General features: G+C 42.9%; 2 protein-coding genes across 4 annotated transcripts in view; both read left to right on the top strand.

Moving 5' to 3' along the window:
- Positions 1-8,222, top strand: part of pak4 (p21 protein (Cdc42/Rac)-activated kinase 4) — a 34,783-nt gene extending 26,561 nt beyond the window's left edge. For both annotated transcript variants that reach the window (XM_084352025.1, XM_084352026.1), the window contains exons 10-11: positions 100-234; positions 1,908-8,222. In XM_084352025.1, the coding sequence (XP_084208151.1) occupies positions 100-234; positions 1,908-2,063 (291 nt within the window). In that variant the 3' untranslated portion in view covers positions 2,064-8,222. The remainder of the gene's footprint in view (positions 1-99; positions 235-1,907) is intronic.
- Positions 8,223-11,451: 3,229 nt separating this feature from the next.
- Positions 11,452-26,423, top strand: LOC311255558 (sushi domain-containing protein 6). Of its 2 annotated transcripts, none has more exons than XM_084350133.1 (5): positions 11,452-11,617; positions 18,825-18,931; positions 20,848-21,051; positions 23,837-23,981; positions 24,170-26,423. In XM_084350133.1, exons 2-5 carry the CDS (start codon positions 18,838-18,840, stop codon positions 24,498-24,500), a joined length of 774 nt encoding a protein of 257 aa, XP_084206259.1. In that variant the 5' UTR covers positions 11,452-11,617; positions 18,825-18,837; the 3' UTR covers positions 24,501-26,423. The 2 variants fall into 2 exon arrangements, with proteins under 2 accessions (XP_084206259.1, XP_084206258.1); XM_084350132.1 differs by having other exon boundaries at positions 24,167-26,423.
- The last annotated feature ends 1,576 nt before the right edge of the window (positions 26,424-27,999 follow it).

Raw genomic sequence — 27,999 nt, 5'->3', positions numbered from 1 at the left:
TCACACTGTTTTTCCTTGAGGATTTTACTGTTGTTTGATTTTTTTTTACATTTATACTAGCTCTTCTACCTGCTGACTGTCTCTTCTTAAATTGTCCAGGTGGATATCTGGTCTCTGGGTATCATGGTCATAGAGATGGTGGACGGGGAGCCGCCGTACTTCAACGAGCCGCCGCTCAAAGCCATGAAAATGATCCGAGACAACCTGCCTCCCAAACTGAAAAACCTGCACAAGGTACAAAGACCAGAGCAGCTTGTCTGAAGCACCATTAGCAGATGTCATAGATGTCCTTAGGCCATCAACAAAGGGTCAAATCATTTTTTTTATCTCTCTTTGGTGTTGTGGTTACCCTGCGATTAAATATGTAAATCATACCAGCCGCAACACCCATCAACATGATGACACTCCAGCCAGTGATTACTAAATCATTACATGAGTATTCAGTACTTATGGATCACACCGCACCCATCGTCCAACTCAGCCTTCATTTTGATCACAACTACACACCAGTGAAGTCTCACATGGTTGAGATGCTATCGCAGTGACAAAGTCTGTCCACAGACAGACACACATGGCAAAACACTCAAAACCATGTCTGTGGTCCTTCCGCGACAATCAGCGTCACCGGAAACACATTTTGCTGCAATGACACATATGCACAATGTGAAAACCGACGCTGTCACGGCTTGTTATCATTAATCGTTTGGTGTAATAACATGAATCCTTTGTGTCAGCTAGTGGTTGGTCTTGTTTGTAACCACACTGGCTGTGAGGAAAGGTTTGATTATAGCCTGTGTCATTTTTACTGCAGCAGGTATTTAGATGCCTCGAGGTTGAGAGACACTGAAGCAGTGTTGAGTGATCTATGACCTTTAATTGACTTCCTCTTTATTGGCTCCTTTGAGGAACAGTGACCTGGCACAGATGCATGTTCCACTGTCACTAGACTTATGATGGCCTGTAATTCATAAAGGCAGTAGGATGAGAAATGTGTGGCATAGATCGGAGTAGCTGAAGAGTAATAACACTCCTGACTCACTATGACTTGTGTTGTATTCTCGTCTGACCATTAAGCAGTCAGAAGGTAGTTTGGGTAGATTGTCTGGTGGAGAGTTGCAAAACAAACAACTAAGAAATGAAACAAAACAGGTTCTTACAAAGTCTTTGAAAGTTTGGAAAGTGCTGAATTTAAATTGTAAAGTTTACATGTAAAACAAAATGTTTTCATATTTGGAATGAAATGATCCCACACAAGCACAGCTAATAGAAACAGCTGGTGAAAACAAGAAGTGACAACATACATTGATTGGTGTGGGTATAAAGGAATTCTGTAAACTTCTGCATTTATTAAAAAAGATCAGATGTAATAAAATAGGCTTTAGAGTCTAGAAATCTTTGGTTTAGGTACCTTGAAAGTGCTCGAATTCTTCTCTTAAAAAGCTGCGCGAGCCCTGAAGAAAACTGACTGCGGGTGCACGTCAGAAATCCATTTATTTCTGCTATTTCTGCATTCATGTCAACATTTCTGATTACAATTCTAAATTCAAGCCAAAGTCAAACCTGAAGTGATACTAAAATAAACAGGTACAGTCTGTGTTTCAGTTTCTGCCTTTGAGCCTTCAATCGAAATTCTCTGTCTAGAAAAGCGAGTTATTTTCAGTCTGATTCACTGAACAGGTCCTGATATTGAGTTTATGCAAACTGTGGGGGAGATACCTGATTAATGATAAAAGACGCTCTTTATTTCATAATCAACTCTAGTTTAAAAGCACCTGGTTAACCGTCTGCATGTGGTTCAAAACAGAGCCATTTCCCATGTTGTGCCAAAGAGAATAAAATACATTATCCCTTAACAAGCCTATCATTAACACCTGACTGACTCTGACTCTGGATGATTTCTCTCCCAGGTCTCCCCTCTGCTCAAGGGCTTCCTGGACAGGATGTTGGTGCGAGACCCGACTCAGAGGGCTACAGCCAGCGAGATCCTCAAACACCCCTTCCTGACGAAGGCGGGTCCGCCATCCTGCATCGTCCCTCTGATGAGGCAGAACAGGATGAGATGAGACATGTGACACTGAGACCTCCGGACAGTGGAGGGCAGCGTGTGCAGGTTCAGATGGAGCAGAATACTCCTGCACACAGAGGAGGGGCCCTCAGAGGTCAGAGGTCACAGACGAGAGGTCGGGTAAAACTCTGAGAGCTGAGCTGCAGAGTGTAAACGGGTGTGCAGGAGTATTCTGTTTTTCTTATGTGAATCACTGAACTGTGGGGAGTGTATCCCCTCAAAAAGAGGCAATAAGGCGGTGTGTATGTGTGTGTGTTTGTCTGCCAACATATGTTGCTGACACTGTTAATGACGCTGTTTGATGGCTCATACGCGTGTGTGAGTGTGTGTGTGTGAGTGTGTGAGAGCTCTCTCTCGAGGAGAGACGAGCAGAGAAGCCACAACCTGCCTGTCAAGTGATTTTTGCCAGTTTGTTTTGATTGAAGGGCCTGACCTGGAAGAAGCTGAAGGACTGTGGCTGTTTTTATTTTTCCATTTGGATCTTACCTGGATTTTAAGAGTGACGGTGGGGTTTTGCACACCAGTCGGATGCTTTGAAGGAGCCGTGAGCCCGTTGGCTGATTTAAGAGACGTTTTAATCTCACTACTCGACACTCTGGAAGCCCAATTTTCTCACTACAAAGACGTCTGATCCCAGACGTGGACGTTTTCCTCACCACGCCCAGAACTTAACTACTGAGGGAGGAAATCTTTTGACTCACGAATGAGTCAAACAGACTTTTATTTTGTAGCCATATAAATACTAGCTTCCTGTTGTAAACAAGCAAACATACACTAAGTCAAGAGGTAAACACTGGAGTTGTGGTTTTTTTTAACAGATGATTTTTTCTCTTATTTCATTCCTTTCTTCCTGTGTAAGTACAATGAACATAGAGAGATATATCAGTTTTGATGTTTTACTATCTCTATTTTGTGATTGTTTTTATTATTATTATGATTTGTTTCCTGGTTTATTTTAGAGAGAGATGTGATGATTTTCAAAGCACTGTCGATGAGAGATAGAAGCTGCACTCCCGGTTGATTCCTGCACGCAGATCATAGACACTAGACTTTTTATGTTGTTGTTTGTTTGTCTTTTTAAAGACTCGACCAGACAGGACTTTGTAATCACAAAACCTCAGCGGCCAAGATGTCAGTCGGGACGAGCAGGAAAGGTTTTACAGAAACATAAAAAGCAGAAAAAAAGAGAACAAGAGTACAACCCCAAAAACAGATGAACATCATAAAATCAAACACCAGTTTCTTGTTTTAGAAGAGTAGGCTCTGTTTTACTGGTTCTGCTGATAGAGTTGAATCACTTCCTAACTAATGATTCTTCTGAGGTAGAAAACTAACATTAGCTGCTTTCCAGGCAATCACAGGTTGTTTTTACTCTGTGGTACATGTCCGCTTCCTTGTAACATCATCACTCTGCTTCAACAAACACTCAGCTGCTGCTGCTGCTGCTGCTGACGTGGAGGAGCGCTCGTCGTGTTCTTCTACTGACCCAGTTTTCTGATTGAATCGATTAATGTTTGATTGCCTGGTTAATGCATCCGGCAGAACGCTCCTGAATCCACTTCATAGTGTAAGGGCGATAAACGACAAAGGAAAACTCTCTGCAAGAAGCAATCAACAAGAAAAGTGGCTTTGTTTAGATTTATACCTCCGATGAATAGTGTCGGTCATGCTCCTAATGTGTGTGTGTAAAGATATGGGATCTGTTATTATTTTAGTGTTTGCATTTTAGTCGGTGTGAATGTGTGCTCTGTGAAAATGGACCATTAGGCAGAGGACAAAAAGATAACAGAAGTACTTAGAAGGCAGGAAACACTTAAATGAAAATCCATTCTGAATTCTAGTGAGTAAAAGCTGCTAATAATGTACAAACACACGAGCTAACAAAAATATCAGACCTGTGTCAAATTGTTCAAGTGACTTCTCTAAAGTGGCTGAAAACTGCTCTCACGGTGGAGTTAATCACTTTATTGTAACTTGTTTGGAGCACAAGGTGTTTGACTGATCGCTCGCTGCAAATCACAATAAATTCACTTTCCAATCGCTTTCAAGAAATCACCCACAGAGCGCCTCAGCCGTCTAAATGAACCCACGGAGAATTAATTACAGTTCAGTTTGGCCCAGGTCTTGTTATTATCCGCCCACCGGTGCCCTGATGTTCCTCGGGCTGGAACAGGAGGCGTCTTTATCAGCACGCATCTGTACTTTCATACTGTACCTCGTTGCATTGAACAGTCATTAAGACAGAAGATGAAATCAAAGATAAAGCCGTTACAGATTCATCCCTGTCGAGGTGACGCGACACACAGATGCACATCAACAAAGCCTGCAGACACATTCCTCTCTCTGAGCCAAGGCTGCTGTTTCCAGTCCTTCTATGTCTTCCAGTTCAGCTGCTGCAGAGAGCCTCCTCCCATCAGACCAGACCTCAGTCAAGTAGCATTTTTTACAATGAGTTTTCAGTTCTGAACCCAGAACACTTCTGAACCAGAACCACAGTCTGTTTTCTCACACTGTTAGGTGCTGTCTCCAGTGAGGGATACAAACTGTAACTCTACAAACGGAGGAGTAGTCTGGATGGAGTAACACACTAACTGTACTTTTCTACATACATATACACTACACTGTAGCTTTAGCTGCACTGTGTTAGAGATGCAACTATTCAGTCATCAGTTTATCAAAGAAAATTAGCCACCAATTGTTTAAAAAAAAAAAAAATCTGATTAATAGTTTCAGTTGATTTTCAGGTAAAAATGTCGAACACTTCCTGGTTCCAGCTTCTTAAATGTGAGGGTTTGCTGCTTTTTCTTTCATTTATGACTGTAAATGAAGAGTCTTGTTGTCGGTTGGACAAAAGAAACAATTTGTGGTCACATTGGGCGCCAGGAAATTGTGACGAGCATTTTTCCCATTTCTTTGGCTCTTAATTGAAAAACAATTCAGTTAATCAATGGGCTGGGTATCGGACTTCAGTACTTTGATGGCACTGGCCTCCTAATCATGCAGCATGCTTGTTTTGCCATGATCTAATTTAATAAAACGGTCTAGGTATCGATACTGGTGGCCTATTGTTGCTAAGAAATGTTTAAGATACCCAGCCCTAATTGATCGTGAAAATAATCGGTACATCAATCGATAATCAAAATAATGGAGAGTCGCAGCCCCACATTGTTCTCCAGCTCTCCTGCTTCTTCATGAGAAACCGAACACTGAGGCCTTGTACGATGAGTAGCAGCACTGAGCAGCATGAAGACTTGTTCTTCAGCTGAAAGTAAAAAAAAAAAAAGTTGATAATTCCTGATGAGCACAGCTAGCTATGGGCGAGGGCTGCATTTAATACTCGTCAACTGTTTGATTAATCGCCCACTCTTTTGATAATCAATTACTCGGTTGGAGAAATTTCTGAAGGAAAGACGTTTTTAAAACTTCTCTGATTCCAGCTTCTTGAAAATGTTCTAGTTTCTGTACTCTGACACTAATCTAAGACTTTCATCTTCGACCATTTTCCAACATTTTATTAGACGAGATAATTTAAAGATTAATCGTTAGTTGCAGCCCTACTGTGGTTTGAAGGGTGTTCAGGGGCGTTTGTCACCATGGTAACCGAGATGATGCTGAATCTGTTTTGCTGCATTTTAAACCACAGTGAAAATACTTACTTAAAATACTCTCTGTAGCTTCAAGCTGTAGTGATATTTGTACAAAGCTGAGCTGTGCTGTCTCTGGACTGTGCATTTATAAAACACTATTAACAGAATGCAGTTTCCACCTCCTACAAACATGTATTATCAGGTGAACGCTCCCAGGCTGAACGTAGGTTAATGGTTTGTCTCTTTGTCTCTGCCTCTTTTCTTCCTTAACAAACACTCTGGTAGGCGTTTGTACTTTGTCTCTTGGCAGCTCAGCACATAGTAAATTTTCAGCTGTGTCAGTTTGTGGATCCGTTTGTCGTCAGAAGTGGGACAACCCGATAATGACTCACTGATTATGAAACGAGTTGTGATGTTTTGTGTTTGTGGCCTTTCGCTTCTAATCAGAGAGATGATGGCTGAGCTGAAAGAAATGATCGACTGAAAGACAATCAGGAAGTTCGAGTAATTTAGTTTGTGATATTTCAAGATGACACACTTTGAATTTCCCTTTTTTTTTTCTCTTCCTCACAGTCAGAATCTCACATCTGAATATTCGATCACACTAGTTTCAGACTGCTTGTGTTTTAAATAATTTAGTTTTTCAGGGATTGACAACAAAAAGACTTTGTTTCTGGTGGTACTTTTTGAGGCCCTGCAGTAGGCGGCGGGTGAAGTGGTAAAAATGACCAGCAAATATTGGGATTTGTACATTTGACAGTATCAGAACTACTGATGGGAAGAAAATAACAGATGAAAGACGTTTAATGCACTTCATCTGTCTCATCGGGAGTTGATTGTCTGGTGCTCTGTGTGAAAGGCAAAGGCCTGATGTGAATGAAGCAAATGGACTTAATTTAAGGACTTCATCAGTCTTCATCAGAGTTAAAGGCTCATTCTCACCTTCACTCAACTGCCGTCAAAAAGTTAGTGCTTCAGTAAAGTTCGTTGCCTTCAGTTCTTCTTTAGTCTTTCTAAAAACAAAGAGGTTAAGAATTTCCCAACAGGTCCACACTGCAGCCTACAGTTTATATTCTTGTGTTTGACCGTCCTACATGTCTGTGCATTGACTCATCCACCCACCGGATTCATTTTCATTTCATAAACTTAAAACCTGTGATAAGAAGCTGCTCTGTAGTCTGGTGATACAGCACTAAAAACAAAGTTTACGTGGTTTCACCATTGTCATCTTTTGCCCAAAGAGGCCCCGAGAATCAAAGAAAAGATCATCATTAAGTGAAAAATATCACAAGAAGTCGTAGTTTCACTTTGACAAGACAGACAGGTCCACACTGCAGCCTACAGTTTCTCTTTTGACTTGTGTTTGACTCTTTATCGACTCATCCACCGAACTGCCTTCATTTTCATTTCAGTATCTGAGATAAGAGGTTGATTACCGGTCAGACCCACATCGCTTTCTTGTAAATCTTCAACTTTTATCTCCAAACATTTGACTTCACAAACAATGTTTTCTGTCCCTTGTTCTTCCTGCTGTTGTTTTATTGTTGTGGCTCATCCCATTGATCTGTTCTCATTTCATTATCAATGTGAAAATCCCAAATCTGATCACACTGCAGGTGGACTGACGTTGCTCTGTAGGTCGACTGTGATGGACCAGATTCAACTGCTGTGTATGTGTTTGTGTGTGTGTGTGTGTGTTTGTGTCCTGTGGGAGTATGTTTATGAGTTCATGCCTTAACATTTACAATCACTACTTGACAGATAATTCTGACTCGACACTACGACAGTGGGAGAAGGTGAAAGGAGTCCGTGACGCTTCTCATCTCACATTTTTAAAAGTTATTTTGATGTAGTTGTTATGCTGAGGGGTGTTTGCATCTTCTGGCTGACGAGTTTAAAAGCTCTCTAACATTCCTGACAGTTTAAATAGCTGAGACCACTTCAGACTGAGGGTTCTTCAGGGTGTTTTTTATTTTAAAATACGTTCGAGCGCCTCGACGTCGGCGCTCTTCTCACCTTTCTGAAGGAGGTCCAGGCCAGAGGGGTTTTTCAAGAAGCAGGACCACTGGGATTCATTTCTGTCAGCACCACAGAGCTTCCAGAATATTTCATTATTAGTAGCCAATGAGCAGCTCCGGTGCTGCTCTTCAGGGTTTAGTGCCTTGCTTAGCGGCATCTTGTCAGACATTTTTAAAGATTGTCCTGTTTTGTGAGTCGTCTTTGCTTCTTGGAAAAAACCCGTGCAGGACTCGGCAGTGAACATGTGGTGACTGAGGCTCAGATCTGGTGTCACTGGACCACTACTGACCAACCAGCAGCCCGCTCTGTGAAATCTGTGACAAAACAAGCAAAATAATTCTCTGACGGATCGTTAATGACTCTCATTGACTCGCCTCTTGTGTAAAAGCTGATTTTGTTCATCTGTTGCAGCGTTGACATGTTTTTGTCAAACATCAGATTCCTGCACCGTCTTGTTTTTGTAAACTTCACTGTATTGTATTGTAAAAACATAGACTTCACTTTGCAAAATTTACTTTTTTTTTTTGCAAATACAGATTTTGTAAAAGTCATCCATGGTGTCTGTTTTCTGTTTGGCTTTTGTTTCAGATGTTCTCAGACATTAAGAAACAAAACATGGACGCACGTGTTGTAAATCACCAGATCTAGTCTCTGTACGGTGGCCTTTTGGGGACATCTCAGTGTCTTTAATCAGACTCGACTTTGATCAGTCTGAGCTGCTACATGCTGCTTCATCTTCATCTGGAGTGTTTCTTGCTGCACTTGAAGTCACAGGCGTCTGGTGAAATGGTTAAAAATGAGCAGCTGATATTGTGATTCATGAGTTTTACAGTATTCGAGCCACTGATGGGAAAAATAATCTGAGATTCAAAGAATTAATTTATAATATCACATGCAAAAAGCTAATTTTTAAAGAAAAGGGTACATTTGAAGATGACTGTTGGATTATATGATGCCACAAGAAGTATGTCAACATGAATACATTTACATTCAGTACGTTAGTGTTGAACATTAACTCGTGTTACACTGTGACAGCAGCGTTGAAGGAAAACAATATCTGACTCAGATCACAAATCAGATTTAAAATAGTTTATTGACAATTTAAACTAAATACCTATTATTCTATCATACTACACTACTTCCCCTGCCTCGTATTTGCTCAGCACCAAAGCAATGATGCAAACTGATCGTACACGAGAGCCGTTTATTCTTGTATCATTTTGCAATCTTCAAAAACCACCTCTTCCTTTAGAAATGTACAGTAGATCATAGGAGATTACTGTATCTGTGGCTGCAGAGACCTTTATGAACAAACTTGAAACTGAAAACCACTATCACTGCACTAACATTGTCACATCCTGTTTTGAATGTTGTTTAAAGAAAACTGCAGTGCTCTGGGATTTATAATCACAATTCAGGCACTAAGTAACAGTATTATAGAGGTTTGAAGTGCCTGCTGTTGTACCTGCAGCTCAGAATCGACTGTTATTCACAGAAAAGAAAAGAAATACAAACCAACAGTTGCTGCTCAACTGTTGATGGAGCATCTTTACTTTAGTCGTCATTACAGGACGAGGAAATGATGCACCGACATCCAATAAACTCGGCTCCACTGTGTCTGATGTTGTCATGATGAGGTCTAAGTTGAAAGTCGCCCTTCAGTCACCACCTAACGGTCTAATTACAGGCCTGATAACGTTCCCACATGCTTCCTGATGAGTTGATACTGTAAACCAGCCATCAGTGGAAACCGTGGAGAAAACCCTCTGCACGTATTACAGCACGAGTCAGCACCGTTTTTTATTTTTAGCACTTCCGTCAAAGTCAGTGGAAGCGTCTGAGCAGCAGACTGCAGCTCCTCAGCTTTTACTGTCAACAGTGTGACTGAAGGCGGGACGCCACAAACAACGAGAGCTAATACAGCTCACAGGACAGCTGACTTTGTGGTCCACGTGTGAGCTCATGTCTTGTTTTTACCTCGGCAGCAGAGAAAGTAAAGAAGAAGGAAGAAGAAAGTTTTCTGCTGCTTCATTTCTTTCTAAGAGTTTATTGTTAAATGTGAGGTCGATCACTGTAACAACACACGATGGAGATTTTTATTGTTTGTAGTTTTTTTTTAAAGTCAAAGTGAAAATGATTTAGTTTGGTCACATAACACATGAAACTAGGTCATCACTTACTGATGTGGCAACAGAGCACCAGTCCATAACAATGTGACGAACTGCTTATTGTTTACTAGTAAACACTGAAAGTTAAACTGAGTAAGGTGATAACTGGATGTGATGCATGATTTAAGATATATGATATGTATTTTAATGACTCTGTGATATCTTGAGGTTCAAAGATTCAATTAAGGGAAATAAAAACAAACAGTTGGAGGATATCTCAACAACTACTGCCATGACGTGCATAAATACCAGTGCGTGTTCGCCTGCTAACAAGTTAAAGGGACAGTTCACCCTAAAATCTAAAATACACATTTCCTCCTGCCTGCAGACCTTTTCATCCTTCCTGATTGTTTCGGTTGAGTTGCAGCGTGTTGGAGATGTCAGCTGTCTCTTCTCCATTATAACAGAACTTGGTCGTGTTGCTCAAAGCGCCATAAACTTGGCAGCTCAACAGAAACGTCTCTTTCCTGAGACAATGGTCTGTTTACTGAGGACAAACCACAGACTTTGTTGTGAGCAGTTTCATGCAGGAACTATTTCTTTATGTATCACCGCACAGAAGGAACCATGCATCTACTTATGGATGAGCTAACTAAGCTAACCGAGCTAGCTAATGTTACGACTTTACAAATGAAATCAGGCTCAGGCGGTGAAACGAGTCATTTTGGGGGTTTGTGACGCTCAAAAAATGTATCCACCGTTTTACAGGCACTTCTTTCACTATATAAGCTTATGGGAAAAGTTGCTTTGGCTCCGGTGCATCACGTGATGATGCAGTTACACAGATCGGCCACTTCGATTCACCTAACCCACCGCGATGCAGAAGGTCTGAGTGATCTCACACCCAGGAAGTTGAACCATTTTGGCCTCATGTGCCACTGAGCAGCTCTGAGCGGGGCCTTGGCTCCGACTCTGTATCCAGATCGCCCTCATTAGATCCGCTGTGTAGATGGTCTGAGTTAACCGAGTTAGCCTGCACATTTCCTCCTACTGTCATACGGTTGGTGAGTGTCGTTCAGTAGAAACTGAATAGTTCCTGCATGAAACTGCTCACAGCGAGGTCTGTGGATGATCTTGAATAACTCAGTCATGCTTTCTGGAAAGACACGTCACTGTTTTAAGCGCTTTGGGCTCCACAAGCCGAGTGACATCCAGCGTAGCGACCCACGACAAAACATTACAGACGGATACAAAGCACAACAGGCAAGATGAAGATGAAGATGTGTTGGCATGTAGCTCCTGTGCAGCCTTTCATTTGGTTTGAACAGGTGTGAAACACAGTGAAACAGGTGCCACGCTAACATGAACTCATCAGTTTGTGGTTTTCATCAGAAAAATGTTTCCAGGAATCTTATTTTTGTTTTTAATGTTTCTTATCTGTTTATGATCTATTTCTGTGTCTGTGTGGGGACTGGCCACAGTTTCCTTTTTCTCACTAACTGTGGAGTGACTGTGTGTGTGTGTGTGTATGTGCGTGTGCGTGTGTGTGTGTTTCCAGAACATGACGGAGCCGCGCAGGTGGGCGGTGCTTGGCATCCCTCAGCAGCCAATAGGAGGGCAGCGTGTCGCTGTCAAGCACAGCTGATCGATGAGTCAGGGCAGAGCAGCTGAAAAGGTCCCACTTGTTGCTGAGCAGGAGCAGCGATCGGAGTCCTGATCCACCTTCCCGCCTCCTCACCCTCACATCTGTCCGCCAACGCGACCCGAACCTCCGCTGCAGCCCGGGCAGCCTCCCCCGCTCAGGATCTCACCGCTGCCGCCTCCCTCGCGGCTCTCAGGTGAGACGTTTTCTCCGTTTTTAACCGCTTCACGCGCTCCATTCAACGGGAGGAGGTGTCGGTGTTTTAACTTCAGCAGCTGATCGATCGGTGATCAGAATCAATAGCAGATCGATGTGACTGACTGTGTGGAGGCAGGAGCGCTGCTCGTCTGTTCCTCTGGGGAAGTAGGTGGATGTGCTGGACTTCACACAGCGCTCACATTCACTGTGATCCGAAATCATAAACATGAAGTCGGTGCCGATTAATTATTGATCTGCTATTGATAAAGACTGGGCCTGATAGTTAATAATCACAGATCTGATCTGAGCTCATCAGGCTTCATTCATTCACCTGCCGAGGAACAAAAACGGCCTTTTACATGATGAACTGTGTGACTATATTCAGCTCAAGGTTTCCAGGAGTCCTTGAGAGTCATCCAGGTTCTCCAAGGATTAATTCAAGGAGGAGTTTCAGGCTCCTTGGAGAAGCTTTCAGAGGGTTTCAGAGCTTATTTGTGTCGTTATTAGATCTGTTAGCTGATTAATCGATAAATCAATCTGCAGAATAATAATCTGATGATAATCTGACTTGTGATTGATTGTTTCAGTCTTTGTCCACTCAGCTGTTCTGTTGTTGAAGGCTTACCTGTCAGATTGATCAATAATAGAAATAGTTGCTGGACAGGTGTGTGTGTGTATGTGTGTGTGTGTGTGTGTGTGTGTGTGTGTGTGTGTGTGTGTGTGTGTGACTCCCTCACCTCAAGAGCTGCCACCTGACTCACACTTCAGACTGTAGGTTGATGACTTGTTCCTTTAAGTGCAATTCAATTCAACACAACTTTATTTATGTTTGTCTTTAACGGTTTAAACACATTTAAAAGCGATAAACTCACCAACACTTGTAATAAATACATTAATAATGTGTCACAACCGGAGAAATGACTCGTTTCACCGTCATAATTTGAGACATTCGGTCCAATATCATTTGGGAAGTCTAGTAGAGCCAAATTATTTTTTCCCCGCTCAAGTTAGCCGGGAGCTGAACGGACGTTAGCCGGCTCGGTCGGCCAAAGTCATGACGTCACAACTGTTATTAGGCTACTTCACGTTCGGTTGATACTAATTTATTAACTTAAATTCCTACATAATGCAGCTTTAAAGCAGCTACAAAGGACTTAAATGTTTTGTTGATTCTGGCGCCCCCTGTGGACACAAGCGGTAGTGTTTCCACCGGCACCTGTGGTAAAGATGGTGGTCTGGCTTGAAAGCGAGTGAAAGGAAGACGCAGCGTTTGATTCAAAACTACTTAACTTTCCTCAGCACGGCTGTTTGCAGGATGTGGTCAGTAACTGTGTAAGATTAAGATTAATAACTGTAATATGATCCACTGCAGACGCCTCAGTTCATCCTCAGTAATCTGCCATAAAGGATAGTTTTCATTTTGTGACTCATCCGCCCCGACCCGCTGGCAGGAATAAAAAATAACTGCAATAATCACAGAAATAGCCGGTCTGCTCTCCGACGGTCACACAGACGCGTCAGCATGAAACTGAGACCGTTCAAAAGTTCCTTCCATGTTTCACCAGCACTTACTTTGAAGTATTGATTAAGTCATGAGGGCGTTTAGGCCTTTGTTTCATCACATTATAACAACACACACACACACACAGACAGACACACAATGTAACCCGCAATGCAACATCAGCACTTCCACTGTGTGCTGTGTGTGTGTGCTCAGTGTGTATTGTGTTGTGCTCAGAGCATCACAAACCCTTCAACCTGCTGCCTCACCTCCCGCTGCCCTCCGGTTTACAGTCAGTCTGTTGGTGTAAGAGGAAGTTTTGAAGGTGTGGTCCGTGGGAAACGTTTGTGTTATGTTGAAATTTGGTTAACTTCCTCACTGCTGAGGGTTTTTAAGATGATATATATTCACTGAGCAGGTCCCCGAGGTGTGAGAGGGATCCACAGTGATCCACTCCAGTTATGGAGGTTTGAGGGGCTTGCAGTCATTTCTCAGCAATGTTAACAATTAACTGATTAGTTGATCAAGAGATCTGGTTTCAGCTGATAGCAACCATTGAATGAATCAAATATTCTGATATTTGAGTTATCAACAGTTTGACTAATTCTCTGACTCCAGCTTCTTTAAATGTGAATATGTTCTGGTTTCCTTCCTCGTCTGTGACAGTAAACTGAATATGTTTGTGTCGTGGATGAAACAAGACGTGAAGATGTCATCTCACCATGTTCTCGACCAAAAATAATCCAAAGATTAATCAATAATGGAGGTAAATGTTTGTTGCAGCCTATTTAAAGCCCCTGACTATAGATAAGTGTGGAAGAGGTAGTAACCCTTCACCTGATGTTTAATTCATGTTTCAGGTCAGTTGAACTTCACATCAGTCACAGATCAGCTGGAGACACTCAGACTCAGACCTCATAAAATTAGGAAAGATGAAGAATTGTGCTCGGTTTGTTTTTTGAGCGGTTAAAGATTGACTCTAAACATCGGGGTTAATAGTCACTGACTCACTAACTAGATGTTTTCCTTTAATAAAGAGAAAACAACACCCTGACGCTCTGCAGGGTTCGTCCTCTCTGCACCTGCTTATTTCACACCTTCAACAATCAGCAGCAGCAGAGCAGAAAGAACAAAGTTCAACAAGTCGGATCAGAAGTCACTGATCAACCAGACTGACTCAGATGTGGTTCAGTGGGTGAAGACACTACTACGACGTGACTGAGTCAACGCAGACTCCCAGTGGTCATCGTCATGTTTCTTATCTCTATTGTTCAGCGATGACGATGACGCTTCCTGCAGCAGGTTTTTCTGGGATTTTCCCAGTGGAAGTTTCTCCTGAAGGTGCTGGTTGTGCTCTCATCGCTCTGGCTGACGAACCAGCTCTTCCTCTGTTTGCGCCAACAAATGGCTGCTGTGGCTGGAAACAGAAAACGCATCACTTCCTGTGTGCCAGAAAATATTTCCAAGAAAGAGCTACCAGGCAGCGTGTTTACAGCAGCGAGCGTTACTTAACGTCATTTAACGAGACGTGATTGGGGCCGTGGTTTGACTCTCTTATCTGAGTCACCGCTCAGTGTGTGCACACGTGAGCTGCCATTAAATCCTCAATCAGTTTAACATCAGTGACCTTTTATACAAAAGAAACAGCTTTGTGACCGTTGGGTGTTAAATCCGCCTCAATGGTGGGATAGAGGCGTACTCGACAACCCTGAGACCTCAAAAATATGGAGGATTTGGAAACAGAAGCAGGCGTCTGGGATCCCTCCACAGGAAACGTTGAGATCCAGAGACCCGGCCTCCACTGAGCGGAGAGGCTCGGTGTCGTGTCAAAGTGTGTTTCCTCGAGACACTTCATAACCGGCAGCAACCCTAACCCTCTGGCATTTGCATGAATTTCATTCATTCATTCATTTTTTGCTTTGCCACTTCCCTACGTCTTATTACAAAATGCATCCTTTCAAACCTTATATAAGACCTGGGAAATCCTCTTTCCAGGACGTCTGAAATCTGCTGAAGTGTTTGTTTCTCTTCTGCATTTCTTTGTCTGCATCTCTCACTGAGGACAAATCGGAAGAAATAAAGGAGAACTGTGAACCTCAGAGGAAACTGGGAGAGGGAAAACCAAGAGGGTTGGCAAGTATGAAGAGAGGTGTCGATGATGGAGAGGAGCTCTGAGACACAGGTGGTGTAAAACCTGCTCCAGGAATTATTCTTGTTGAAGATTTTTGTCAGAAGCTAAAAATGCAGCTGCGCCAGAGGAGGACGCCCGGCCTCCTGAAGTGTGAAGTCACCTGTAGTGAAGCTGTCAGTCAGACTCTGTCTTCACAGCCCTCCAACAAAACAGAGCCAGATTGCGCCAGCTGACACTAAAAGCTGTGGCAACGCTGACATTTAAGCGTTGCCAGAATGATGTTTGTAGTGATTCTGATGGTGGCGGAGTCGATGCGTCACATCTCTCAACACAACTTTTATCAATACGCTCGTGATACCGCGGTGCGAGTGAAGCCAAGCAGTTTTTTTTCACTGGCTTGTTACGTAACGGCGGTTAAAAAAAGGAAACAAAGAAGCCAAAATGCTCCAGCGTTTCAACCTGCAGCTCTGTCGTGAGAAGGAGCTGAACGCATTTGGAAGAATTTCTCTGTCGTCACGTTAATTCTGCAGCAGCTCTGTTTCCAACTTGACAAACATTTCAGCAGAAGTTATAATATCGCAGAGGGCCACGATGACTAAGATTCAGATCACCCACGCAGATTGTGGTCACATAAGAAGGAGCTGTGAATGTGTGTGTGTGTTTCAGGGGGTGTGTTTGTGTGTAAGTTATGCTTTAAACCAGCTTTGTGTGGACACTTTTCCTCACAACTTCAAAGACGTGCAACAATCAAGCAATAAGATGTCAACTATTGAATGTTCATCATCTATTAATTGATTTCATCAAACAAGTCTAATTTCTCTGATTCCAGCTTTTTAAATGTGAATATTTTCTTTCTTCTGTGTATATTTATATTTGGGCTGTGAACAAAACAAGACATTTGACATTTGCATCAATTGGTCCCCAGAAATAATGCGACACATTTCATTTGACTTTGATTGCATATCCCAATATCTCTAACTGGTTCTGAGTCGTGTAATAGACCAAACAATCAGTTGCTGCGAAAATTGACAATGAAAATAATCACTATTTGCAGCCCGTCTTCAAAGGACCGTTCCAAGATTAAGACTTGGTTTCAAGGTGAAGGTTAGAGTCAGGTTTAGGGCTGCAATCCATAAATCACTTCCAATCCATTTCCCAAAACCCAAAGTGGCGTCTTCAAATTGCTTGTTTTGTCCAACCAACAGTCTCAAACCCACAGACTCTTCATTTACTGTCATTAATGACAATGAAAAGCAGTAAATCCTCACAGTTAAGAAGCTGGAACCACAAAATGTTTGACAGTTTTACTTGAACGATGATGTTGATGATAATCAACAAATGAGCTGATTGCTGCTGCAGCTCCACTCAGGTCAGCTTTCAGCACGTAGTTGTGATGGTTGGAGTCAGGAGCGAGGGAATGCATTGTGTCAACGAGGGCCCTCACAACTATAGACGGCATGTGAGTGTGTGTATTTGTGTTTGTGTGTGTGTGCTCATCCAAGCGTGACTGCCATGTTGAGGCAGGGGGCCCTCCCTCGCTGCTCCAGAGATGACTGGCATCTCTCCTGACATGAAAGCACCTACACACACACTAAAGGCAGCAGAGCAACACCTACACACACACTCTCACACACGGTGGCATTTAGACGGGCTCTCTGGCAGAGGTTTGGGCTCTGTTGGCGCTTGTTTCTGACAGGAAGTGCGTGTCTGGGGCGAACCAGAGCGAGTCATCTGGAGAAAGAGTTTAAGGTTGTTGTGGTTTCAGAATGAAGAAAGTTTTGGTGCTGCTCAGCTGTCGGCTGTCAGATGTGATGGTTTTGGTCAGTATGGTCAGTGTTGACACAGAAAACATTGAGGTGAAAGTTTCAGTATCAGTCGACTGAAAGGTTGAAGTCGGGACAGGTTTACAGTCGTGCTGTAAAGGGTTAACGGGGAGATAAGAAGAAGAAGAAGCCGAACACAGGAGCAACGAGCAAAGGTCTTTTTATTGTCAGATCACAGTGCTGCTTCTTACTTCATATCAGTTCATCTACATCTTGTGCCAGCTGGTCAGATTCACTAGCATTTGTTTCATTGTTTTAAAATATGGGAAGCTGTGGTGACACATTGTAGTTTAACTTTAGTCAGGTTCCAGTGAAATACTGACTGATTCTTACTGGTATTTAAAAGTACAGTGGAGTTCACCAGCAGCTGCTTTATTGCACAAAATGGAAAGAAGGCTCGTCTCTTCTGGTGAAAAATGCTTTCAGATAAATAACTTCCAGCGTAGACCTGGAACAAGAGGTAAAGAAGGATCGTGGGAGTTGTTGTCTTCATTAATACACAAACGACATTGCTGAAGAAAATCTATCGACGTGACTCATGCAGAAATGTTTCCAGACGAGGTCGGGTCAAGTTTAATTCACGTTTTATTACCAACTTCATCACTCACTGAAGCTTCATTTGGAGTTAGAGCGACCAGAGGAAACTCACCGTTAACATTTATTGTGGAAATGTGTCATAATACATGTGAAGATTTATTGATTATGTATAATCAGAGCTCTATTACAATGTGTCTATTGTCTATAGTAAAGCGAAATAGGAACATTTTGAAAAAATGATGTCTGTTGATTACATGAGGGATTTATTATATTTTTATAGTGATGCACATGAAAACACACGTCTGCGTGTTGAACGCTGCTGTCAGAGTTTATCCTGGAGGTTTTGGAGGCCACAGACAGGAAGTCAGAGGTTCACCTGTCAGGTGTTGTTTGTAAAAATCAAAATGAAGAGCTTCGTCAATGCAGCTGCTCAGTGACCAGCAGGAGAAGACAGCAGCGGTGAGTGTGGTGCCACTCAGCAGCTGACAGGTGTGAGTGAACACAACGGCAGGACGGCTTTGTCAGTCTGCTCTGGATTAAAGCAAACAACAGGCTGGTTCACAGCTGACAACACAAAAAAAAAAACCCTCCTGTCCTTTCACAGCTGTGATGTCACTTGTATTTTCAGAAATGTGCCGCGTTAAAGTCTTTAAAGAGAGAAGGTGTGACTTCTGCTTCCTGTTCTAAGAAACTTGACCGGACATTAGCTCAGTGTGAAGTTAAAGATACAATACGTAAGATTTCTGCATTAAAATGTCTAAAATTGACCAGAACAATGTTCAAACCAGAGAAATTTGAGAAATTTACTCCGAGTAGCAGTGTGTTTTATTTGGAATCAGAGAGTGAGGAAGGAAGTCAGCCAACGAGACGTAACATGAATAAAAATAGTGGTTGTTTAATGGTGTGTTCAAGACCAGCGAAGCAAAATGAGCATCAGTCAACATCTCAGAGCAGACACCTGACGGTGGAGGTGATCACTGCTGCAGTCAGGCTGATAAACAGGAGTGAAGATAAATCAGCTTTTGAATCCTAAACTGATCTCTGAGCGGATCAGAACAGAATCTGATGTGTTTATTCCTCCAGAAGGTCTGGATCTACAGGCAGGAAGTTCACACTGATGCTTTTATTGTGGTTGTTTTGTCCTTTATGATCTTACCTGTCTGCTACGTGGTGACTGCACTTTATTGACTCTTCATCTCTGTTGTGTTTTCAGGAAGTCTGGTTTGATGTCTGGCTCAGTCTCGTATCCATGGCTGTGTGGACGCATCAGTCTGGTGTGTGGACTCCTCCTCCTGGCCTCCTCGCCGCTCCTCGCCGCAGGTACGACCTCTGACCCCACCTGTTCACCCCTCACCCCTCACACCTCTGGGTAGTTTAGTTTCTACGATGGTTTCACCTTCATTTTTTGAGCAAACAGGTAAATATTTGCCAAAATAACTGCTCCATGTAGACAGAAGAGAATAAGCTCCACGTCACCGTGTAGACAGAATTAAAGTGACGATTCAACCGCAGCAGTGAAATCCTGAAGCAACCTCAAAACCTTCGTCCCACAGAGTCTAATTGTAATGTTTGCCGGTGGTTTGGACCGAAGCACGCAGTGTTATCAGCTCTTTATGATGACTGATTGTGAAACACTAAATGAACTTTAGGCAGCCTGTTGCAGGATGCAGCCGCCGTACATGTTTGAAACGTACTCTCGGCTTCTTCCTCTTTTTATCAGAACCGTGAACTTCACACAGAGTTTGTATTGTGTTAAATAACTTCTCTGGAGCGTCGGTCAAACTCTTTTCTCTCTCCTTCCCTTTTTCTAACCGTGTGAGTAACAAAACAGTTCAATTTAAAATAGCTTCTTCTCTAATCTTGTGAAACCATCGGATGAAGTTTATCTCCTAGTTGAAAGTTGATGCTTTTCTCGTTGCGGCTTCACTGACACATTTTCTAGTGAGTTTCTACTCTCACACTTGACCTACTCTTCTCGTGTTGATGTTTGGGGTTGAGGAGCGTGCAGAGGCAGTGGAAACCAGCATTTTTGCAGACGCAGACTTTTTTTAGGCGAAGAAATGGAGGAAGTGGGTAACTGTGTGGCTGCTCTGGCAAAGCTGCCCATCGGGTAAAGCTGAAGTGGGTGTGGATGCTTTTCACTAAATGAGAAGTGAGTTGCGGGAACAGCTCATTGTCAGGCACGCGTTCACATCAGCATGTGTGTGCACAGTACAGTACCTGGTGTCTGGCAACCTGCTGTACCACCAGACCACATTGCAGCTTCCATCCTCCACTCCCTACTGCAAATAATTAGTTTTTTACTTCTTTATTATCAGGTCATCCAGGTTAAATTGATCTTGAATCTTGTGTCTTGAAACGTAGTCCCGACCCTCTATCAAGCCTTTTTCTCACATTTGTTGACAGAATCAATATCTCCTCGCTGTCGTCTCACCCTGCACCAGCTGGTGTCACACTCACTCGACATCATGTCTGTGTGCTGCTCTTCTCAAGCAACAACATCAACGATGACAAGAATCACACGTTTAGGATTTTGGGCCTTAATTTCCAAACATTCACAGTTCAGCTCTTGGCTGTAGAGGCTCACGCACACCTTCAGTTCCTCGAGGTAGCTGTGTAGGAGGAAAACTCATAAAGAGAAGAGATAGCTCATGCACACTTCCTTTATAGATTATGGTGATACAACTTTTCTGCCGTTAGATCCTCATCAGGTCAAACCCAGTTATGTTTTTGCAAGTAACAGGAAGTGTGCAGGAGCTCGCTCTTCTCTTTATCAAAATTGCGAAGCTGGCCAGTAAATAACCAACGTCTCCACCCTCTTTTTATTTCCCTAAAATATTACTGACATGTGCTCATTGTGACATTTTAAAATCCAGGAATTATTCACACACTAATTACAGGATGGTGATACAATTACCTCAAACAGCTGGAGAACATCTGAAGGGACTGAATAATTACTTTACAGCACAAAATGAGAATAAATCATAGTTCTCACGATGCAAACTGAGCTGAAGCTATCAGAGCTGCTGGAGGTGGCAGCATGTGGAGGGAAGGAGTGTGAATATCACCTCCAGAGTGGTTAAAGAAAACAAATGCACGGGAAGAAGTGCTGCAGAGAGGGAAGAGGGCACAGATATAGACCTTCACTGATAGAAATAGTTGTATAATAGACTTGACTAGACTTATAATCTTGAACGTTGCCTTTTCTCATCGCTGTGTTTTGTTGATCTCTACAGGCCGGCTAGGTAACTGCTCTCACCCTCTGGTGCCCGAACATGGAGGTTTCCGCTGCGACCCGTCTCCGTGTCGAGGGTTCCCCCACAAGAGCTCCATCCACTTCTTCTGTGAGCCCGGGTACCGCTTCAGCACCAAGGTCCGCATCTCCAGGTGTCGCCACGGCAAGTGGCAGAGCCCGATACCGGCCTGCGTCCCCAACAAACGTAAGAAGATTCTGAATCTGTTTTATCATGGGAGCATGTTTGAGTCAGTATTTACAAAATGTTCAGGTGCAACAAGTGAATTTCTCTGCCAGGATTAATCATGTTCAGCCTGAGAGACTTGTGATGAGGTGTGAATCCACTGACTGACTGTCAAATGGAAATGATCAATCCATTCATTGATTAGCCAAACAGAAAACCAAAAACATCTTCTGGTTTCAGCTTCTCAAATGTTGGAATTTGCTGCTTTCTTAGTTTTTGTTTGGTTAGTCGGACAAAATAATTCTCTTTTGGCTCTGGAAAACTGTGACAGACATTTTTCATTGTTTTCAGACATTTTGTAGAAGAACTAATTAGGACAAACAGTTTGATCTACGATGACAATAACTGTGAGTCGCAGCCTTACAGTGACTCAAACGCTGCTCGCTGCCAAATAACACTGTACCGGGAGTCTCTTTGTTCTGAGAGAAGCCTCAGCAAACAGCAGGCTGGAGAAATAAGCATTTGTCGAGGGTTGTTCTTTTTATTGAGTTGTTTTTCTCAGACGTTTGTGTGTTTACGTTATTAAAAGACAGTTACTGATGACAGTAAGCTCATAGTTCAGCTTGATCCCTTCATAACTTGAAGATGTGCTGATGAGGAAACAGAGAAAAAAGGAAACTGTCACTTTTACTTTTTGCTTTTAGTACGAACAGTAGCTGCAGCATGAATACAACTTTGTATCTTCCTTCTGTGCAGAGGATTGTTTACTGCAAAAAGTGACCAGTCACAGTCAGACGTCCTGGTGTTTTTGCCTCACTGCAGTTAAGTTACTATTTATCGGGGCATCCTAAATCTTTTCCCGGCATACTCAATATATGGTGGTGTGGTTTATCAGATGTTGCCGTGTTGGCGTTTGTTCCAGGAGCATCATTTCAATTTCAAGTCAGGACTCTCACCCTTCAGACTGAGGTTCATATCCTGTTAGGAACATGTAGTTGGGTAGGTTTTAGATAAGACGGTAAACAGGGGCTGGAAAGTCTGACTTCACCCGTGTGCATGTTTTTCTGTTCCATGAACTTCTAGTTGTTAGTCAATGTTTGGGCGTCTCAGTGTTTAACCGCTCCGGGGCTCGTCTCATCATACAAACCTTTTAAATTCAATATTTACCTGAACAAAATGCTTTGGGTGATTTGTAGAGGAGAGAATATTTCAGTCATGTGCAGCACAAACAAACAGGTTAGTAGATCTGCTCTCTGCGCTCTCTGAGTCTGGACTCATGCAACATTAGATTTTCCCTCCGTCATTACGTTCTTCAACAACTCCAAACATCTTGTGACATTTCCCAGCAGCCCCGGGTCACAGCATTCCTCAGTAATTACCTCACTTTATAATGTGTTAATGACTCATCACAGCGTTTTGAAGGCCGATTAGTCGCTTTATGATGGTTCCTTCTTGTTTCGGGCGTTCAGGGAGCAGACGGCGTGTCATTTCCAAACCTAAACTTAAAATATGATTCCAGACGTGAGATGGTCCGGCTGCGTGAGACTTCTCAGGGGAGATTTACTCTGCAGCAACATCAAACATCCTGAATCTTTGTCTCATCTCACAAGTGAATGAAACTCCCTGTTATCACATCTGATTCTACATGCTGTGTTTCATCAATAAAATGAGGAAGAAGAGTTGACCTTCATTTTGTGTCTTTGAGGGTGGCATCAGGCGTCACCTCGCCATCACAGCGCTAATACTTACCCAGCAGCAGCAGCAGCAGCAGCAGCTCGCGTTTATCTTTTGACCTACTTAACAGAAACGCGGCTGCAGACGCTCTACAAGCTTTACTTTCCTCAGACCAGTTCCGACTTCCTCTGTCGCCATTCACTGAAAACCCGCTGTGACAGGAAGTCAGAGCGCAGAACGAGGAAGCGGGCGAAGCCACCATAATAACCAATAAACATTTCCTCTGCGTCGTCGCCTTCAGAGCCTCATGGAAAGCTACTGTTGCCGTATTGTCACGGGCACAGACAAACCACATAAGTCGATAAAGAACTTCCTCTCATAGATGTTTTATTTGATTATTTGTGTCTGTTCAGACTGTGGAGCCTGAATACCTGGGATTTTCCACAGAGGTGCAACACAAAGATTTTATCTCATGATATGTAGGAGGTGAATGCAAACACCAGACTGCCAGATTTCAGATTTATTTTGTCCCAGGGCTGAAATTAATGATTAGCTTCCATGTTCGTTTATCGATTCACCATTTAAATCCAATACATTTCAAAATAAAGTGAAGAAAATGCAAGTTTCAGTCCAAGTTGGCGTCCTCAAGCTGCTCGTTTTGTCTGACCAACAGCCCGAAACCCCACAATATTTAATCTACACGTCTATTTAAAAAAAAATTCAAATCTGTGAAGCTGGAACCACAAAGTGTTTGTTCTCTTTGCTTATTCTGCTAACTTCCTGTTTACTTCCTGTCACTTTAACAGTGACGTTTCCTCCAATTTAAACAGCATACAAAGCTAACGCTAACTAAAATAAGGATGAAAAGCCCTTAAAGGTTACGCTAACGTTGGTTACTTCACTTTTGCCTGTTAGCTTTGTAAATATTGTTTTATAGTATTTATCAGCCATCTTTGTTTAATGTGATAAACACCTCAGTGTCTTAGATAACCGTTAGCTACGTTAGCTCGTCACTCAGTGAAGCACCAACGTGAGCTTAGAGCTGGTTCTTTGAAGAGCCAAAATTCAAAGTGACTGCTGTGTGTCTCGAGAAGCTGTTTCTGTTCTCAACGTCTGTCTCTCTCCTCCTCAGAGGGTCCCAACATGAACTCTGACGACAGGGTGAACGACTCGATGCCCAGCATGGCGACGACAGCGGTGGGCGTGTCCATCTTCCTGCTCACCACCACCGCCTGCCTGGTCGTCAAGTCCCGCCTCTACCCCTGCCAATCACACGGGTGAGAAGATTATTTACTGCAGTGATTCACAACAAGGGGAAACTCCTGCTGTTATCAGAGGGGACATCCCCCCATTTCAACCCTAAAAATGATGATTTCTTTATATTACAAGAGATTCAGGTTCCTATGATGTCAGGATATACGTCACAACCATGAAATGACTGTCTCTCTCTCTCTCGTCCCAGCAGCCGTCGCTCCTCAGACCAGCTCGACCTGATGGTGGACGGACTTCCTGTCTCCCTCCCGTCCTACGAGGAGGCGGTGTACGGCAGCTGGGGGCAGCGCCTCCCCGCCTGCTCAGCGCCGGGCCCCACCCAGCTCCTGTTATCTCAGGAGGCTCCCGGCTGTCACCAGACATCGCAGTCGGACGGCAGCCATCGCCCCTTGCTGTCCAATCAGAGCCCCGACAACCCCCCACCCCCTTACGAGGAGATCCAATCATCACATCCCAGAGACAGGATGAGCGACGGGGACGTCCGGCAGCTACGTGTTGCACTTTCAGACGATAAGGACACTTGATCGACAGACTGTGGCGTTCATATGTGGCACACACGGTGCAGGTGTTTAGCAATGAAGGCTAGATTTTGATTGACAGCTGGTTGCTGCAGCGCGGTTCAATCTGCAGCCCGACGACAGCTGACAAACATCACAAACATGACTGACAGCAGATTCCTGTGCTGAATGCACTTTTCCTGGTTGGCTGCAGCTCACCAGCATCAGGACGCTCTGTCCTATCACATGCTATTTAGACCAAGCTGATAAGCTCTGATTGGCCAGTTGTTACGTCACAAAGACCTGAATGAAGAGGACTAAAGTTCATTTATAGATGAAATGTTGATTGTATCATGTGTTGTTTGAATGTTTGAGGCAGAGGGGGAGTTTATGTGCTGTCAGGTGAAAACCTTGTATTTTTTATACTTTGATTACAATTAATTTCATTGTTTAAGAAGATTGATTGAAAATCTTCAGTTTAAAGCAGCTTCAAGGAACTTTTTATTTGTGTTGATTCTGGCGCCCCCTGTGGATAAAAGTGGTATGAGCACCATCTTAATCTGGCCAGCGAGTGTTCAACAGTTACAACTCAGTCATCATCTCTTCACCTCCATGTTGATGGAAAGTCAGGTGAAGTGTTGTAGTCCACGAACCATTTCTGAAGCTTCACAGCAAAAACAGTGTCTCCAGCAGCATCCTCCTGAACAACTAAAGGTTTGAAATGTAAAAAAAACCAACCAAGAATACATAAAATGGCTCCTACAGCTCATCCAGGTAACCCAAGTCTCTGGAAACCCAGAGGTCTCAAAATGATTTTTACATCAAGCTGAAATCTTGTGGGTGCACATGCTTGTCCGCGTGTTAAGTGTGTAAATAACATTAAGCAAACTGTATGGAGCCATTTCATGTTTTTTAAGGTTGTTTTTTTAGTCTCCAGCTACGATGCTGCAATTCTGTTTCGCTGTGAAGCTCCAGAAATAGTTTGTGGACTACGAAACTTCACCTGACTTTCACCGGATTTTACATTTTGGGGTGAACTGTCCCTTTAAATTGAGACTGTTTCATAACCAGTTAAAAGTTCCTCGCAGTGCTAAAAGAAGATCACCCAAACTGAAAAGATGAGGTTTTCACATGAGAGCAGTCACGTAAAGTGTAAGTGCCTGCCTGTGCGTGTGTGTGTGTGTGTGTGTGTGTGTGTGTGTGTTTTCAGTGTTGTTCTGGAGACGTGGTCCATCCTTCCCGTCAGTGACGGGCCTGACCGAGGCTTCTCTGTGAAGTCCGGTTCATGCTGTTGTGTTTCTTACCTGAGACTCGTGCCCAGCGTCTCTCTCGGAGTCTAACTGGACCGCGGTGCTGTGGATCCAGTCGGACGCTCGGGAGCAGACGCTGATAGCATGTTATATGTTAATTTAAACAGATTGTTGATTTAGTGTACAGCAGATATTTAGAGACTTTAAATGCTTGGAAACCAAACAGTCTGTAAAGTGTTTCTCCTGTGGTCATTCAGTGCTGAGTGAAGTAAAAAGAAGAAGAGTGTTCAGACTCATTTCAATGTGCAGTGAAAAGACTTTCTGTTTACTGACCTGAGATCATTTTATCGCCCTGGTGGCATCGCTGCAGACACGTAGGTGCTTTTTATCCAAATGATAACTTTCATTTCACAGCCTGCAAAAAAAAATAAATGTATAAAATACTCGCAGACGTTGGACCAAACTCCCCCGATCAGCTGAAAGTGATCAGTGATTGATCGCCTCTCCACCTGCTGCCTCCCTCTCTGTCACTCTTTGACCTCTGCAGAGCAACTGACGCCTTCACAGACCTTGAATGTATTCTGTTTTATTTTGTGCCAACAAATTTAAATATTATATGGATTGTAATACTTACAGAAAGATTATTTGTACATTGTATTATTGCACAGAAATTATATTATGAATAAATGTTGAGACGTTTCCTTGTTTGACTTCTCGGCCTCGTTTGTGTCTTAACTGAAGTTAATCTGCGTCACCTGAGTGTTTGTCAGTGTGGCAGCAGAGACAGGACGGAGCTGACGTGTTCAGGACAGGAGTGAAGATTTCAGCCTAAAAAATGGTTTAAACGTCTTTTCTAAACAATTTAGGATCTCAGGGCTTCTGGACACTTGGATTACTCTGGACAAACTGTATGGAGCCATTAGTTTTTTTTATTTTTTAATGTTTTTTATGTTTTAAATCAAGTCTCCAGCTACTTCAGCTGTTTAGGAGAATGCTGCAACGCCTTTTTGCCGTGAAGCTCCAGAAATGTTTTGTGGACTACAAAACTTCCCCTGACTTCCATCAGCATGGAGGTGAGGAGAGAATGAATCTGAATTTTCATTTTTTTTGGGTGAACTTTTCCTTTTTTACCGGCTTTACAGACGTGCAGCTGCTAAAATAATGTGAATTTAATGATCATGAATAAAATATTTATCACATTTTTTGGGACAATTCGTCTGTTTTCTCAGCTGAAAAACTGCAAGAATCTAAATCGAGTCTGTGTTGCAACACGTTTAAGAAACATTTCACTCTTTTTCAGATCCTGCTGATAAACAGTTTTTTCCACATGAGACAGTTTTCCTGCTCTGATGGAAGTTTCCTCTCCACCTGCTGCAGGTCAGTCCGGACACACAACAACACCGGGCAGTAAAGTTAACTGTTCACTTCTGTGTTGATGAGAAAAAGTTATGAAGAAACGACACCACTGAGTTTCTTAATTTGTGAAATCACGTCTTCTCACTTCACCTTCCCTCGATGAAAAAAGACCAAAGTTTAAATGTTAAATGAAACTGAAGTGATTTATTGTTTCAACATAAAACAGTTTATTTCCACAGATGATAATTTAAAAATGAGGCATTGTATTTTCTTTCTGCCGTCTCATTATCCTTCCAAATAAACTGCTCACTTCCTGCGAGGCCCAGGAATTTTTCCATGGAAACGAAGACGGTGACTCAAATGATAACTTACAGGAAAACGTTGTGAATCATTTCTTTAAAAATCACTAAACGTTGCTTAGACCAGCTGTTTGCTGGGTTGTGGTGGCGCCATGTGATGGAGGTAATTAAGGGTTAAAACTCTGACACACTTCTTTATTTTGAATCCTGTTTCTAGTTCGACCAAAATGAGAAGTTGGTTAGAGGTTCAGGCGTGAGGAAATAAAAAGGAGAAGAGGTGGTGCTGCTTACTGTTAACAGTCAGCTGTGGTCGGATGTGTGGATGAAGAAGACAAGTCATTGATAAAGACAAACCAGTGTCCAGATTCTACTGCAGGGAAACTCCCCAAAAATACATTTACTCAAATACTGCAGGACATTTATTACATACTTTCTACTTAAACTTCAGTTTTAGTTCTGAGTTACTCTCAGATTGGTAAAATATGGCCAGAATTTGAGTTTCAAACATTAACAGAATGTGAAATATCACAGACGTCTTTGTACTGCGTTGCAGAGATGTCTACTGAAGTTAGCATGCTAACCAGCTAGCCCCGGCCTCTCCTGTCTCAGGACTTTGTACCT

Source organism: Pagrus pagrus (assembly GCF_965226575.1).
Source record: "Pagrus pagrus genome assembly, chromosome: 4".
Classification (NCBI taxonomy): Eukaryota; Metazoa; Chordata; class Actinopteri; order Spariformes; family Sparidae; genus Pagrus; species Pagrus pagrus.
Note: the sequence above shows the minus strand (reverse complement) of the source record. Positions and strands in the feature narration are given on the sequence as shown.

Coding starts and splice junctions, on each gene's coding strand:
- LOC311255558 (XM_084350132.1), top strand. CDS start 18,838: ATGTCTGGCTCAGTCTCGTATCCATGGCTGTGTGGACGCATCAGTCTG. Junction 21,052..23,836: donor GGCCTGCGTCCCCAACAAAC/GTAAGAAGATTC, acceptor TCTCCTCCTCAG/AGGGTCCCAACATGAACTCT. Junction 23,982..24,166: donor TACCCCTGCCAATCACACGG/GTGAGAAGATTA, acceptor CTCTCGTCCCAG/CAGCCGTCGCTCCTCAGACC.